Below are 16,259 nucleotides of genomic sequence, written 5' to 3'. Positions count from 1 at the left end.
AGGGCAGTCACTCTCACCTCACCTCTTGAGTTCAGCTCTTTTGTCCATAGGCTGTAATGAGGTCAGGAGCTGAGTGGCCCTGGCGGAACCCAAACTGGGCATCAGTTAGCAGGTTATTGCTGAGTAAGTGCCGCTTGATAGCACTGTCGACGACACCTTCCATCACTTTGCTGGTGATTGAGAGTAGACTGATGGGACGGTAATTGGCCGGGTCAGATTTGTCCTGCTTTTTGTAGACAGGACATACTTGGGCAATTTTTCCACATTGCCGGGTAGATGCCAGTGTTGTAGCTGTACTGGAACAGCTTGGCTAAGGGCGCAGCTAGTTCTGGAGCACAAGTCTTCAGTACTATTGCCGGAATGTTGTCAGGGCCCATAGCCTTTGCAGTATCCAGTGTCTTCAGCCGTTTCTTGACATCACGTGGAGTGAATTGAATGGGCTGAATTCCATGTGCTTTCACTTTCGCTAACAGCCTCTTGTGTGGTACCTTGTCGAATGCCTTCTAGTAGTCTATATAAATAACATCCATAGATCCCTGTTACATCCATAACACCCTTATCTACCACGTTAGTGACTATCTCAAAAATTTAAACTAGGTTAGTTACACATCTGTGCTGACTCTCTCTGATCAGTTCATATTTGTCCAAGTGCTCAGTCACTCTGCCCCTATTGAGTCTAGTAACTTCCCCACGACAGACGTTAGACTAATAGGATAGCAAAATACTGCAGATGTTGGAAATCCGAAATAACAACAGAAAATGCTGGAAAAACTCAGCAGGTCAGGCAACATCCGTGGAGAGAAATTTGAGTTGACGTTTCGGGTTTGACCCTTCTTCAAAACTGGAGAGAAAAGGAACTAGATCGAAGGCAGGGCTGCGATCGGACAAAAGAATAAAAGAACCAAAAGAAGTAAAAGAGATTAGAAGCTAGACGAGATGGTAATAGGCTGGGATTAGGTGTAAAGTGTACTGGCAGGGCAAAAGATAGCTGCCAGGTGTGAGAGAGAAACAAAAGGAAAGGGGGGGGGGGAGGAAAGGAGTGGAAAAATATAAGTAAAAATGAAATAGGGGCCGAGGTTATGTGATGAACAAGGTTGAAGAGCCAAACGGAGATCCCATCGCAGAGAAGAGCAGAACTGTCATCGCTAACTGTCGACGTGACATCGGCCGTCTCCATTTCTCTGCTCCCCTCACTCACTCCAACCTACCTCCCTCTGAACTTGCAGCACTCCATTCTCTTAGATCCAACCCTGACATTGTCATTAAACCCGCTGACAAGGGTGGTGCTGTTGTTGTTTGGCGTACTGACCTCTACCTAGCGGAAGCTGAACGCCAACTCTCCGACACCTCCTCCTACCTACACCTGGACCATGACCCCACTACCGAACATCAAACCACCATTTCCAAGACTGTCACTGACCTCATCTCCTCTGGAGATCTTCCCCCCGCTGCCACCAACCTCATAGTTCCCCAACCCCGCACAGCCCGCTTCTACCTCCTTCCCAAGATCCACAAACAGGACTGCCCTGGTAGACCCATCGTTTCAGCCTGTTCTTGCCCTACGGAACTTATCTCTTCCTATCTTGACTTTATTTTTTCTCCCCTTGTCCAGTCTCTTCCCACCTACATCCGCGACTCTTCGGACGCCCTCCGCCACTTTAACAGTTTCCAGTTTCCTGGCCCCAACCGCTTCCTTTTCACCATGGACGTACAATCCCTCTACACCTCCATCCCCCACCCGGATGGCCTGAGTGCACTCCGCTTCTTCCTTGAACAGAGGCCCGACCAGTCCCCATCCACCACGACCCTCCTCCGCCTGGCTGAACTTGTTCTCACATTGAACAACTTCTCCTTTAACTCCACTCATTTCCTCCAAATCAAAGGTGTTGCCATGGGTACCCGCATGGGTCCTAGCTATGCCTGCCTTTTCGTGGGCTATGTGGAACAATCTTTGTTCCAGTCCTACTCGGGTCCCCTCCCTCACCTCTTTTTCCGATACATTGATGACTGTATCGGTGCCGTTTCCTGCTCTCGCCCCAAACTTGACAATTTCATTCACTTTGCCTCCAATTTCCACCCTTCCCTCACCTTCACATGGTCCATCTCTGACTCTTCCCTTCCCTTCCTCGACTTCTCCGTCTCCATCTCTGGGGATAGGTTATCGACCAATATTTACTACAAGCCCACTGACTCCCACAGCTACCTGGACTACACTTCCTCCCACCCCGCTTCCTGTAAGGACTCTATTCCATTCTCCCAGTTTCTCCGCCTCCGCCGTATCTGCTCCGACGATGCCACCTTCCACACCAGTGCTTCAGACATGTCTTCCTTTTTCCGCAACCGAGGATTCCCCTCTACCGTGGTTGACACTGCCCTCGACCGTGTCAGTTCTATCTCCCGCACCTCTGCCCTCACGCCTGCCCCTCCCTCCCGGAACCACGATAGGGTTCCCCTTGTCCTCACCTTTCACCCCACCAGCCTCCACATTCAACGGATCATCCTCCGGCATTTCCGCTACCTCCAAAGTGATCCCACCACCAAACGTATCTTCCCCTCCCCTCCCCTTTCAGCATTCCGCAGGGACCGCTCTCTCCGAGACACCCTAGTCCACTCCTCTATCACCCCAAACAGCCCTTCCCCTTCGCCTGGAACCTTCCCGTGCAAGCGGAGGAGATGTAACACCTGCCCCTATACCTCCCCCCTCCCCGCTGTCCAGGGCCCCAAACACCCCTTCCAGGTGAAACAGCGATTTACTTGTACTTCTCGCAATCTAGTATACTGTATTCGCTGCTCACGATGCGGTCTCCTCTACATTGGGGAGACCAAACGCAGATTGGGTGACCGCTTTGCGGAACACCTCCGTTCAGTCCGTAAGGGTGACCCCGAGCTTCCGGTCGCCTGTCATTTCAATTCGCCGCTCCATTCCCACTCGGACCTCACCGTCCTTGGCCTCTTGTACTGTTCCACGGAAGCTCAACGTAAACTCGAGGAACAGCACCTCATCTTCCGATTAGGCACTCTGCAGCCTTCCGGTCTCAATATCGAGTTCAACAATTTCAGATCATAACCTCGGCCCCTATTTCATTTTTACTTATATTTTTCCACTCCTTTCCTCCCCCCTGCCTTTCCTTTTGTTTCTCTCTCACACCTGGCAGCTATCTTTTGCCCTGCCAGTACACTTTACACCTAATCCCAGCCTATTACCATCTCGTCTAGCTTCTAATCTCTTTTACTTCTTTTGGTTCTTTTATTCTTTTGTCCGATCGCAGCCCTGCCTTCGATCTAGTTCCTTTTCTCTCCAGTTTTGAAGAAGGGTCAAACCCGAAACGTCAACTCAAATTTCTCTCCACGGATGTTGCCTGACCTGCTGAGTTTTTCCAGCATTTTCTGTTGTTATTTTAGACTAATAGGTATAGATTTTCCTAGTTTCTCTCTCCCACCCTTCTTAAATAATGGACTGACATTGGCAATTTTCCAATCCAAGGTGACAATTCCTGACTCAATACAGTGCCTCCAGCACTGCCCAAAATCTGCTCTCTTCATTATAAAGGTGCCAATCAGTTGATTTATGTTATACTAACAATTTTTTAATAAACTGATTTAACAAAGGGCTTTGGTATGGAGGGCTTGATTTTTCTCCATTGTTCTGGTGGCAAACCCTCTTTGATCATGATATCTGCAATCTATCCCTTGCAGAGCAAAACTACATCTAGCTCCAGGGTGCTCTTTGTATACCCTTTTCTGAGTGTATGAGCTCATCACAGGAGATAGGCAAGCACAAAATAGGACAGAGAGTTGCTCTGGGCATCTCAAAGGGCAATTTGCTACTTGTGTCTCCACAGACAAGTTGGCAGGTCTGTGCAGAGGTAAAACAAGACTGAAATTTTAAAAAATACAGCAAAAAAGTCAGCTGCAGTCCCTTTTCAACTCAAGCAAGTTAATAGGGATTGGCCTAGAAATTCAGTCGCGCCACTTTTGGGGCGCTAAAGTCGGGCGGTCGCTAAAGTTAGCGCCCGCCGGAAAGTGTAGGCCACTTCGCCGAAATTCAGTAGATTTGGCCAAGGAGTTTGGGCAAGCGCTGAAACTGGCGTTGCACTCCTATCTTTAGGCGCTAAGCCGGCGGTGCGGACTGATAACGCCGAGGCCGGGCGCAGCGCAGGTGCGGTCATGTTTTGATTGACAGCAGACACCCTGACGCCGGCCAGCTCTTAAAGGGGGAAGGGTCGACTTTGTCTGCTGCCACGCCCTGGATAGTGGAGCCTTGCAGCTAGGCCTCAACACTGCTGGTGGACCCAAATAGCGCCTGAAGCCATGCAGAAGGCCCGTGAACGAGCGCAGCGCTTCTCAGAGCCTGCTTTGTGGGTGCTGCTTAAGGGTTTGGAAAAGAGAAGAGAGATCTTGTGCCCGGACAGTGGCAAGAAGGCTCCCAGGAGGCAGTTCAGGAGAGCCTGGAGGGAAATCGCCCACAGGGTGTCAGCCACCAGCGATGTCCCCAGGACTGGTGACCAATGCCGCAAGCAGTACAACGACCTCACTCGGTTGGTCAAGGTGAGTAGCCTTTCCAGTGTCCTCCTCATCCTTGCATGTGCACCTCACATTATGGGCAAAGGGACCTCAAAGGCCTAATGGCCATCCCTCCTCCCGCAGCTATGGCACTGGCATGATCATCAATAGCACTTTCTGCACTTTACACACTGGCCAAGCTATTCGACCATGGGAGGCAGTGCACACAACAACAGGGCACCACACTGGCCAAGCTATTCCACCATGGGAGGCAGTGCACATAACAACAGGGCACCACACTGTACTTAGAGGCCGTCCTTTCTCTTGCAGGCCAAGCTGGCCCAGAATATGAAGAGCCGGAATGTCACCGGGGGAGGCCGTGCCCAGTTCCAGGAGCTCAGTGAGCTGGAGGAGCGCGTGGCTCGACTCATGCGTGGCCGGGTGGTTGGCCCCGTTGCTATTGGTGATGCGGACCCTGTGCTGGGCCCCAATGGTAAGGACATGACCGTTTGGACCTCTCTCGTTCCCCTTGTGCTTCAGATCTACATCCTTTGCCACTGTCCGACCAATGCGCATAATGCCACCACTCATGCCTCCCTCGCTGACGCCCTGTCCTCACTCTAAAGCTACTCTTGTGCCTTCCTGCTTTCAGCTGGTGAGGAGGAGGTCCATGAAGCTGAGAGTGCCAGTCCCTCGGAAGAGGAGGACGACGAGGACCAAGAGGAAGGCGGCACATCGGGGGAACCCTCATCCGCGCCAGGGGATGGCAATGGAGGGGAGACGTCTTGCCTGGAGGAGAGCCAGGGGGAAGTGTTGCAGGGGGGTGTAGCTCCTGGGCCCAGTGGCGTCCAGGCACGCGGGAAGGGCCGGGCAGCACGGCTGCCTTCTCCCCAGAGGGGGGAAGTGTTGCAGGGGAGGGCAGTTGCTGGGCCCAGTGGCGTCCAGGCACGCGGGAAGGGTCGGGCAGCACGGCTGCCTTCTCCCCAGAGGGGGGAAGTGTTGCAGGGGAGGGCAGTTGCTGGGCCCAGTGGCGTCCAGGCATGCGGGAAGGGTCGGGCAGCTCGGCGGCCTTCTCCCCAGAGGGAGAGTCCGCCCTCCAGTCCGGAGACGGTCCTCGCCCAGGAGGTGCGCCTCCTTGATGAAATGTCCGCGGCCTTGGAGCGGCGCCACAACGAGTTCATGGGGGTTGTGGGACAGATGCCTCAGGCCATTGAGTCCGTGGCTCATAGTGTGGCCGCTTTCGGGGACTCACAGGCCAGGGGTGTCGACCAACTCGCGGCAGCACAGGCCAGGGGTGTCGACCAACTCGCGGCAGCACAGGACGCGAGTCGCGAGTTCATGAGTGGTGCCTTGCAGACACTGGCTGATCTGATGCGGGCACAGACCAGGGCAGTTCGGGCACTCACTTCTGCCACACTCGCGGTGTCACGGAAGCATCGCCAGGGCACCCGCCGCCCTGCTGCAGCACAGCGGTCTGGCCTCCACCAGATTGCTGCGCTTGCTGCAGTGCCAGCCCGGCTGAGTGCCAGTGTCTCTGGCGACCAGCGAGCACCTGGCATCAGCCAGCTTGCCCCCATTGCTGCAGCCGCCACTGCCACTCCCCCAGCCAAGGTGCGACGAGCTGATGCAGAGACTGATGCTGCCCAGCCACAGCTGCAGCAGTCAGCAGCCGGCCCCTCCAGGGCCGGACCTCGTCTAGGCCGACCCCCAAGGGCATCTGCCGTCACACAGTGTGCCCCTCAGGAGCCTTCCCCCAGCCTTGCCACACCCACAGGGCCCAGGTTGAGGCGGAGCAACAGGTCGGGCAGGGGCCGGAGAAGCCTGCACAAGGACTCGCCCTCTCGGCACACCAAGTAGAGTGTGTTGCCAACTGTTTTTTTTATATGGGGGTGTTTGTGTTCTCGGGGCGGGGGCTTATTTTGGGAAGGCCGAAGATGAAGGCAAATGTTTTTTTATATGGGGGTGGTTGTGTTCTGGAGGCGGGGGGGCTTATTTTGGGAAGGCCGAGGATGAAGGCAAATGTTATTGACAAGTTTTGTTGTTCCTCCCCAGGTTGTGGGAGTGAGATATGTTTTTGACTGTTTTTTGGGGGTCTTGTCTGTTTCTCTGTTTCATGTGGGAAGGGCCCTGAGTTTGTTAAATAAAGCTTTTTATTTATTCAGCTTGTCCAGGTGTCATGTTTCAAGTGGTTGTTGCGTTAACCGGCTGAGGGCTTGCGGAGCGGCTGCATTCAGGTGCGTTCATTGCCACAAGCCATTCCCTGACAGGGGGCCTAGAAGTGCCGTTCAATAAGCCGCCGGCGGACGGCCCTTGGACCTTGTGGCTCCCTCCTGGGCTGGTACTCCTCCTCCTCCTCCTCCTCCTCATGGTCCTCCTGCTCGTCCTCCTGAGGTGGTGGTCCAACGTGAGGTGGCAGTGCCTGAGTCCTGCGGATAGCCAGGTTGTGCAGCATGCAGCAAACGACGACGAACTGGGAGACTCTATCCGGCGAATACTGTAGAGATCCGCCAGAATGATCCAGGCAGCGGAACCGTTGCTTGAGGATGCCAATCGTTTGCTCTATGATGTTCCTTGTGGCTTGATGGCTTTCGTTGTATGCCTCCTCCGCAGGGGTCCTGGGCGCGCGGAGCGGGGTCATGAGCCATGTACACAAAGGGTAGCCCTTGTCCCCAATAAGCCATCCCCTTGGTGGAGGCTGTGCCTCGAACATGTCAGCCACAGTAGTCTGGCGCAGGATAAATGCATCGTGGCTGCTTCCTGGAAAGCGGGCATTGACAGCTAGGATGCGCTGCCTGTGGTCACACACCAGCTGTACATTGAGGGAATGGTAGCCCTTCCGGTTGCGGTAATCCTCGGCATTGTCGATAGGTGCCCGCATAGCCACATGCGTGCAGTCAATGGCGCCCTGCACCATGGGGAAGTCGGCGATCCTGACAAATCCGACTGCACGCTGCTCCTGCCTCTCTAGGGTCATGGGGAAGGAGATGAATTGGTGTCTCCTTGCGAAAAGGGCATCGGTGACCTGCCGGATGCAGCGATGCACGGCGAACTGGGAGATGTTCGCTATGTCCCCAGCAGCGGCTTGGAAGGAGCCGCTTGCATAAAAGTTCAGAGCCACCGTGACCTTCACTTCCACCGACAGAGAGGTCCTGCACATCAGCTGTGGACGCAGATCTCTGTGAAGCAGCTGGCAGATCTCTGCAACCACCTCCCTTCTGAAGCGCAGACTCTTAACACAATGCGCGGCAGTCATGGTGAGATAGGACACCTGCTGCCGGTATTCCCTGAGTGGGTAAGGCCTACGTTGCCGACGCCTGATGGCCCCTCTGCGTCTAGGCATGGCTGGCCCTCTCACACAGCGTCTGCGAGCCCTTCGCACATAATGCTGGAACTGAGGGTTGGAACCCCATGCAGCCCCCATAATAAACTTGCAAACAGTGAAATCACAAGAGTCAAATTTCCAAGCTCTGGCCAGAAGCCAAAAATACCTCTCCTATGTTGTCCCAAATCAGGAAGGTCTGTTCCTTGGTCTCTGTCCAGAAATCCAAAGCACTGAAGTCATTGCAGCAAAATGGCTGGCCTTTATAGTTCAGTGTAAGTGCCCTTTAATTAGCGCTCCCCGAGGCCCGCAGGGCCTCTGCTGCGTTCCACTTCACAGTTCTTAACAGCGCCACGCCCACATTGGGCGGGCGCCACTGAATTTCCGGTTTGGGGCGCACAAACAGCGTTGCACGACAAAATGACGTCATAAGCTGCGCGCGCAGCTGAGCGGGCGCAAACACTTTGCACCGGCGCTAAATGTCAACTGAAGTTGGGCGTAGGCGCAGATCGGCCTGCGCCCGGGCGCTAAGTGCCTAGCGCTGGAAATCTACCCCTCTTATGGCATTAACGGCTGGCGAACGCAACTGAATTTCTAGGCCATTATCTTTTTTGTTGTTCTATTTTGACTTTTGAAAGCACTGGAAATGAGAGAAATGTTGCCTTTCCTTGTCATCACTTCATCCATTTCTGTTACATGTAACAATAAAACTGGCCACAATGCACATGGATGTACAGTCGGGACATTCATCTATTATTTTTCCCTAAATAACGTACAGGTGAAAAATAACAATATTTATCATGGATTCACATGTGGGCTGCTGCTGTCCCCAGCTTTGAACTTAGTGATATTTTTGCACACATTGGGGTAAAATCAAGCAATCAAGCCCTAAGTATTGAGACCAAAATATGTCCAGAATGCAATTTTATTATGTCACTTAAAATATTGTTGTCCCTCTCTACTGTTGTTGGTTATTGGAATTAATGATTCATTGTAAGTCTTTAAAAATGTTTAACTTTCCCACATCTCATTACTCACGCCTAATCCCTTTTACCATCTATCTGGCACTTCTACGCAAACCTCTTTCCTCCCTACACATAGTCCCTCTTTCATGCCACTTCTTTGCAGAAAACCCACCAAAGTGCCCTTCAAGTGCAGCAGAAAGCTGAGACCATGCTGCAGGCTGGCCACTACGACTCAGATGCCATCAGGGAGTGTGCTGAGAAAGTAGCCCTTCACTGGCAACAGCTGATGCTGAAGATGGAGGACAGACTCAAACTGGTCAATGCATCTGTGGCCTTCTATAAGACATCTGAACAGGTAGAAAGTTCAAGCATGCATTCATTATTTAGCCATTATGTGTTGATATTTAAGGTGTTGAAGCTGTAATCCTGAAATAGTTCAGCAAAAACCTTCATTTTTTTCACCAATTTATTGTCAAATGCTACGTTACAATTAGTTTTCATTTGCGTGTACCCTGTACCTTTGTGTTCACCAATTCAATTAAGTCATAATTTCACAGAAAAACACTGGTTTATAAATTCCATGCTTTATTGGTGTCATTTCAGAGTATAATCGGGCGACAAGCAGCTTTTTTTGGCAGCAAAATGGGGCAGAAGATGTTTTTGCCAGCTTAATGCTCTGTCTCACGATCTGCCCACCCAGGTCCCGACTGAGATAAATGTTAGCCAGGACAGTAGGAGATCTCTTCTGTTCTTCGAATAGTGCCATCAGATCTTTTACATCCACCTGAGAGGGCAAACATCTCATCTGAGAAACAGCCCATCTGATGGTGCAGCTCTCCCTCAGCATGGCACTGAAGTGCCAGCCTAGATTATGTGCTCAAGTCCTGGAATGGGACTTAGAACCCTTGATCTTATGACTTAGAGGCGAGAATGCTGCTATTGAGCGAAAGCTGGCACCACAAGCGCATCCATGGTGAGCTGGCAGTATAATTGTTCAGTCTTAGAAGCTGTGTGTGTTGAACTGTCAATTCTAATGCTTGTTCCCTGTTATTAGGTATGCAGTGTCCTTGAGAGTCTGGAACAGGAGTACAGGAGGGATGAGGACTGGTGTAGAGGCCAAGATAAATTGGGGCCAAATGCTGAGACTGACCACGTCACACCACTGATAAGCAAACATCTGGAGCAGAAAGAAGCCTTTCTTAAGGTAGTTTTTTTTTTCTGTTTCCGCTTAAAAAAGTAAAACCTAGTGGGTATGCTCTGCCAGCGCAAGTGCACTGGACCTAAACCCCTGTACGCCTTAGCTCCATGCCAGAGCCTCTATCCCAAACCTGGACTGGTGGGGGGTGCATCAGACATGCCACCCCAAATTTGCTGGCACCGAGCCATTTCAACAGGGGTCCCCCGGCCTTTCTTGGCTGAAGAAATGCTTCCTCTTAATATAATTTTTATTCCGAAGGGAGCAATATTCAGGCATTTAAAAGATGAACCCCTTGGGGCTTGTGGGACCTTTCCTGTGGCCTCACTGGATCTCATGCCAGCTCTCAGCAGAATCTCAGCGTAACTGGGTTCGGCCTGAAATTCCTCTATATCACTCTCTCTGGCTATCACATACCTTCTCTGGGGTCTCTCCTTCCCCAGCAGAATTCAGGCTTTCCACCCTCTCTGGCTTCAGGAATTTCAGGGCCTATTGTGTGCACTCTCGTGCCCACAGTAAAAATAACATAAAAACAGAGCAGTAAATTCTGTCTAAAGTCCTCATCAGAAGTGGACTAAACAGTGCGTGAAGTATTCAGTAACTGTTACATTTTCTCTATTAAAGGGGCACGACCACTGAATTTTCTTCGGGAGGGTTCAATTCAAATAAATCCCTCTACTTTGCCCCAACAATGTACCTCAGCCCCAACCTCAGAGCACTAACACCTACTGCAACATTGTGACAATTTTACCATTTCCCACACTAATCTGTAGCCTCTCTGAATGAGATTGTCAGTTACTGCCAGATTTGCTTTTTGATAGATGCTTTAATTTACATAGAGTTACATATTACGTAGAATGTCTAGCACAGAAACAGGCCATTCGGCCCAACTGGAATAAAAACAGAAAATGCTGGAAATACTCAGCAGATCAGGCAGCATCTGTGGAGAGAGAAACAGAGTTAACGTTTCAGGTCGATGACCTTTTGGCAGAACTGGTGCATGCTGGTTATTAAGCTCCACACGAGCCTTCTCTCACCCATCTTCATCTAACCCTATCAACATAACCTTCTATTGCTTTCTCCCTCATGTGTTTATCTAGCTTCCCCTTAAAAGCATCTATGCTCGTCGCCTCAACTACTCCCTGCCTAATGAATTCCACATTCTAACCACTCTCTGGGTAAAGAAGTTTCTCCTGAATTCCATATTGGATTTATTAGTGACTATCGTATATTTATGACCTCTAGTTTTGTTCTCCCCATAATTGGAAACATCTTCACTACGTCAAACCCTTTCATAATGTTTAATGATATTTAATTTATTTTGATGATACTGCTCATTAATAAAACATTCTCTTCAGTTTAGATCCTTATTTACCTTATGGCTGAATAACGTGATTGTTCAAAAGCACTTTTAAGTCCATTGGTTTGGGATGGAGAGGCACTGGTGGCAGACGAGGTTCCCTGCTGCCAGTGCATACTCGGAAAATTACCCCTTAATGTTGATGAACCTGCAATGCAACAATACAGTTAATTACACTCAGCTGTTGTTGTCTTTAAATGTTTCCAGTTGAATAGCTGTCAAATAAACAGCTATTAATTGTTTAATTATTATCTTCATTTATTTTCCATTTGTACTAGTAAATCTCTTCTGGTTACTCATGGACAGAAATACAGAGAACATTTGTGCCTCTCTGGTAACTCCTTTGCTGCTTTCTAATCCCTCTCCCTCTTTCTGTTGCCTTACACTCTTTTTCTCCCTATATCGCTCTCTCTGGCTCTCACATACATTCTCTTGTTGCTGTCTCCATCTTTCTGCTTATCTATTGCTCTCTTCTTAAGTCTGTCTCTCCTCCTTCTACACATCCTGCATCTCATCCCTTCTGTATATTTTGCCATCTCTCTGTATGGCTCTCACTATTTCTTGTCACTCTGCTTCCCACACACTTTAGGAGAGGTTTTATGAATTTGCACTGGTGATTTGGAGTTTCACACACTGGGTCTGCAAATTTGTAAAATCTACCTCTTTCATGTTTTGTACTCTCTTTGGCTCATTCCATGTGTTTTTCTTTCTTAAGGAGAGATGTGATTTCAATGGGAATTGAGGTATAGAAACATAGAAAAATAGGAGCAGGAGTCGGCCATTCGGCCCTTCGAGCCTGCTCCGCCATTCAATATGATCATGGCTGATCCTCTATCTCAATACCATATTCCCGCTCTCTCCCCATACGCCTTGATGCCTTTTGTGTCTAGAAATCTATCTATCTCCTTCTTAAATATATTCAGTGACTTGGCCTCCACAACCTTCTGTGGTAGAGAATTCCACAGGTTCACCACCCTCTGAGTGAAGAAATTTCTCATCTCAGTCCTAAATGTCCTACCCCATATCCTGAGACTGTGACCCCTCGTTCTAGACCCCCCAGCCAGGGGAAACATCCTCCCTGCATCCAGTCTGTCTAGCCCTGTCAGAATTTTATATGTTTCAATGAGATGCCCTCTCATTCTTCTAAACTCTAGTGAATACAGGCCTAGTCGACCCAATCTCTCCTCATACGACAGTCCTGCCATCCCAGAAATCAGTCTGGTGAACCTTCGCTGCACTCCCTCTATGGCAAGTATATCCTTTCTTAGGTAAGGAGGCCAAAACTGCACACACTACTCCAGGTGTGGTCTCACCAAGGCCCTGTACAACTGTAGTAAGACATCCTTGCTCCTGTACTCAAATCCTCTTGCAATGAAGGCCAACTTACCATTTGCCTTCCTAACTGCTTGTTGCACCTGCATGTTTGCTTTCAGTGACTGGTGTACAAGGACACCCACATCCCTTTGTACATCTGCATTTCCCAATCTAGCACCATTTAAATAATACTCTACCTTTCTGTTTTTCCTACCAAAGTGGATAACTTCACATTTATCCACGTTATACTGCATCTGCCATGTATTTGCCCATTCACTCAACTTGTCTAAATCGCCTTGAAGCCTCTTTGCATCCTCCTCACAATCTAGTTTCGTGTCGTCAGCAAACTTGGAAATATTACATTTGGTTCCCTCATCCAAATCATTGATATATCTTGGGCTAAAAATTCGGTGGCGCCGCGTTTGGGGCGCCAAGCTCGCCTGGGCGCCGGAAGTCCCGCCCCGGAAGGAGCCGGGAGCGCCAGCCTGATATTCAGTTTGAGCGCCCCAAGAGGGACGTGCGGCACTGCTCGAGGCACCCTGCGTCCCTCTTGGGGCGCTGAAACTGAATATCGCAGCGCAACGTGCCGCAGCGCCACATGCTGCGGCACGGCGCGCTGCGGTACTGCAGGCCTTCCTCCCCTTCTTAAAGGGGAGGGGCCTGCACCAGCGCGATCACCGATCGCGAGTGCCGGCAAAAGAGCCCGGTACCGAGGAGAAGTGCCGGGCTCTCGGGACACAGCCGGCACTGCCTGGGGGGGGTGATCAGGAGGCCGGGGAGGGCGGCGCGAGGAGGTGCTGGCAGGCGGCCACCGAAAAAAATGGCCACCCCGCACCTCCCCTTTAATTTGCGCCACTATCGCCACAGGTAGGCCCCCCTGAACCGGTCGCGATTTGCGACCGGCGTTACAGGGGGGGCGCGACCCAATATCGCATTCGGGGTGGTAGCGGGGCGCTGCGCACACCGATGATGTCATCGGTGGCGGCGCAGTGCTACAGGCTAACGCCGCCATTAGTGCCCTGCTAAATTTCGCGGGAGGTGTGGCCAGTGGCGCTAAAGCCACTGAGTGCCCTCTTTAGGCGCTAACTGGTGGCGCAGCCCACCAAATTTCTAGGGCATTGTGAATAGCTGGGGCCCAAGCACTGATCCCTGCGGTACCCCACCAGTCACTACCTGCCACCCTGAAAAAGCCCCATTTATTCCTACTCTCTGTTTCCTATCTGTTAACCAATTTTCAATCCATGCCAGTATATTACCCCCAATCCCCTATATCAGCCCTTTGAGCACCTCGCTTTCAGCAGGCCTTGGTGGAACTAAGCAGGCAGGCTGGGCCCATGGGGAAGGCCTGGGAGAAGTCAAGGGCCTGGAGCCAATAATAGTCGGGAGTGACAGCGGCTGTCCGAGGAATGGCAGGTCAGCATCAAGGCTGTGAGACCAAGTGATAGCTATAGCCTGGAAAGGGGGCTGGGAGGAAGAAAGATAGATGGCCAGAGATGATAACCAGCGGGAGGGAGGTGTCTGAAACGTAATTAAAACTTTAAGGGGTAAAAATTGGGTAGCTACCTTGCTGCACCTGCATGTTTGCTTTCAGTGATTGGTGTACAAGGACACCCAGGTTCCTTTGTATCAGCATTTCCCAATCTAGCACCATTTAACTTTAGCACCCCGAAAATGTTAGCGCCCCCACGGCCGATTTTTCCAGGTAGCGCCCTCAGAGGGAGGAGGGGCGCTACTGGAAGCGCCCCGTGTCCCTCCTGGGGTGCTGCGAGCCAATATCGTGGCACTACGTGTCGCGGTACTGCAGGCCTTCCTCCCCTTATTAAAGGGGAGGGGCCTGGCGCAGCGCGTCCCGGCGCCCAGCTGGGCCACCAGGGATCGGGAGTGTCGTGGTGTACCCGATACTGGTCCACACAACGTCCCGTTGCTTGCGTATGCTATCTGGGATGTAACGTGGCCCTGAGCCATCACCTCCATGGTGCATTTGATGGGCTCTACACTTTGCAAATCAAACCCACACACTGGTCAATCTAATGCATTCAGGTGCTGGGGACACAACACAACACCACGTGCGCGCCCCTGCTCTGGCACCCCTTGAGGTCAGTGCCGGTCATGGCGTGCTCCCACTTTATTACGAACGGCGGGGCCCCATTATGCCACACGTGCACCCCGTTCCTCAGGACGCCAATGTTTTCTACCCGGTATACCAGTGCTGGCCGCTGTGACCTGCCCATTACCGGCATCCGGAGTGCAGTCCCCATTACTGTGTGGTTGGATTGGCCACAATCAACTGGAACCGGGTAGGCCTCTGTGGCCAGCTGGAGTTGACACGGGCTCATCAGATTATCATACGGGCTCAGCGCGGTGAGGTGCCGGTTGCTAACCCAGGAAGGGACGCGACCTTGCTGCAGGTTCTCCAAATTACTGCGCTCTTCATTCAGCAACCACGCACTGTATAACACACACGCATCATTTCTAGCTGCCTGTGCCGCGCATTCCGATCCTCCCTGATCAGACTATTGATCGTCTGAGCGTGCGCCTCCAGCTCGGCTATGACCTCCTTTAAATGTATGGTCATAGCCTGGTCCTCCCGTAACTTCGACCCCTCTAGCTCATTACCCTCCCCCAGTATCTTTTGCAGCAGATCCCTTAGAGTGTTGACCTGCATCTGCAGCTGTGCGTCGTCCAAACTGTTTATCAGAGACATTCCTGTGCTGAACACTGGCGGGCTCAACAAGGTCAATCAAGTGAAAATCGAGTGGGTTGGCCACAACTCGATGGAGGCGGGACTACAACCCCAAAAGTTGTAGTCCCGCCTCCTACACGCCTCCATTGATAAAATCCTGCGCCTAATCTCTGTTCCCTGTACCTGTGGGCAGGGGCTTCCTCTCCTGTGCAATGAGTTCTGTGGCATTTACTGTGTTGGGAGCGTCTGGGATCACGCAAGAGTCCAAACTCCAATCCCGGCCCCAGAGTCCTGCCATTGCCGCGAAAAGGCAAATCGACACACCCGTCGGGCAGATCCGTTCCGACCCCCACACACACGTAAATGCCCTGCTCCTCCTTCCACCACTTGTTCCAGCACACTTCCACTCTCCCATTCGTCTCCGTAATCTGTCGGTACGTGTCGTCTCCCAGTCCGCGAATCTGTTACCCTTGGCCTGGTCCAACTTTCTCAACCACCACCACCGTCCCAAGGGAATGTGTCCCTCATATTTTAAACAAACGCGCTTTCCCTTGGTCGCCCTAACCCGTGTGGCTGTGATCTGCAGCTTGGGACACGGTATGGATGCTTCCCCAAATGTGAAACTGGTGTGGTTGGAGCATCTAGTCAAATTCGACCCCAACCACCCCGGCCACCTTCCCTCGTGAAAGTAAGCAGCCATCCCGTCCATGTCCCCTGTCCTACCCCCCTGTGTCACGGTGGGTCCGCTTCCTCCTGTGCAGCCGTAGAGGAAGGACACCTCGGTGTCTCCTCTCTCCATGTGTCCTGTTCCGACCAGAATTATGAGCACGCTCAGTCTTAGGGTTGTCTCCATCTTACTTCTCTGGTTTCTTCTGATTTCTATATTAAGACAAACAGACAAAAGCAACACCGCTCTGTGC

At 51.5% G+C, this 16,259-nt stretch overlaps 1 protein-coding gene across 7 annotated transcripts in view; it reads left to right on the top strand.

Moving 5' to 3' along the window:
- The window catches only part of kalrna (kalirin RhoGEF kinase a), a 1,017,450-nt gene that overhangs the window by 575,318 nt on the left and 425,873 nt on the right, over positions 1 to 16,259 (top strand). For 5 of the 7 annotated variants that reach the window (XM_085986275.1, XM_085986274.1, XM_085986272.1 and 2 more), the window contains exons 17-18: positions 8,924 to 9,142; positions 9,842 to 9,991. In XM_085986275.1, the coding sequence (XP_085842401.1) occupies positions 8,924 to 9,142; positions 9,842 to 9,991 (369 nt within the window). The remainder of the gene's footprint in view (positions 1 to 8,923; positions 9,143 to 9,841; positions 9,992 to 16,259) is intronic. The other 2 variants (XM_085986273.1, XM_085986280.1) reach the window with 1 other exon arrangement.

This window comes from Somniosus microcephalus, chromosome 4 (assembly GCF_052327205.1).
Source record: "Somniosus microcephalus isolate GS21.2 chromosome 4, FLI_Smic_1.0, whole genome shotgun sequence".
NCBI lineage: Eukaryota > Metazoa > Chordata > Chondrichthyes > Squaliformes > Somniosidae > Somniosus > Somniosus microcephalus.
Note: the sequence above shows the minus strand (reverse complement) of the source record. Positions and strands in the feature narration are given on the sequence as shown.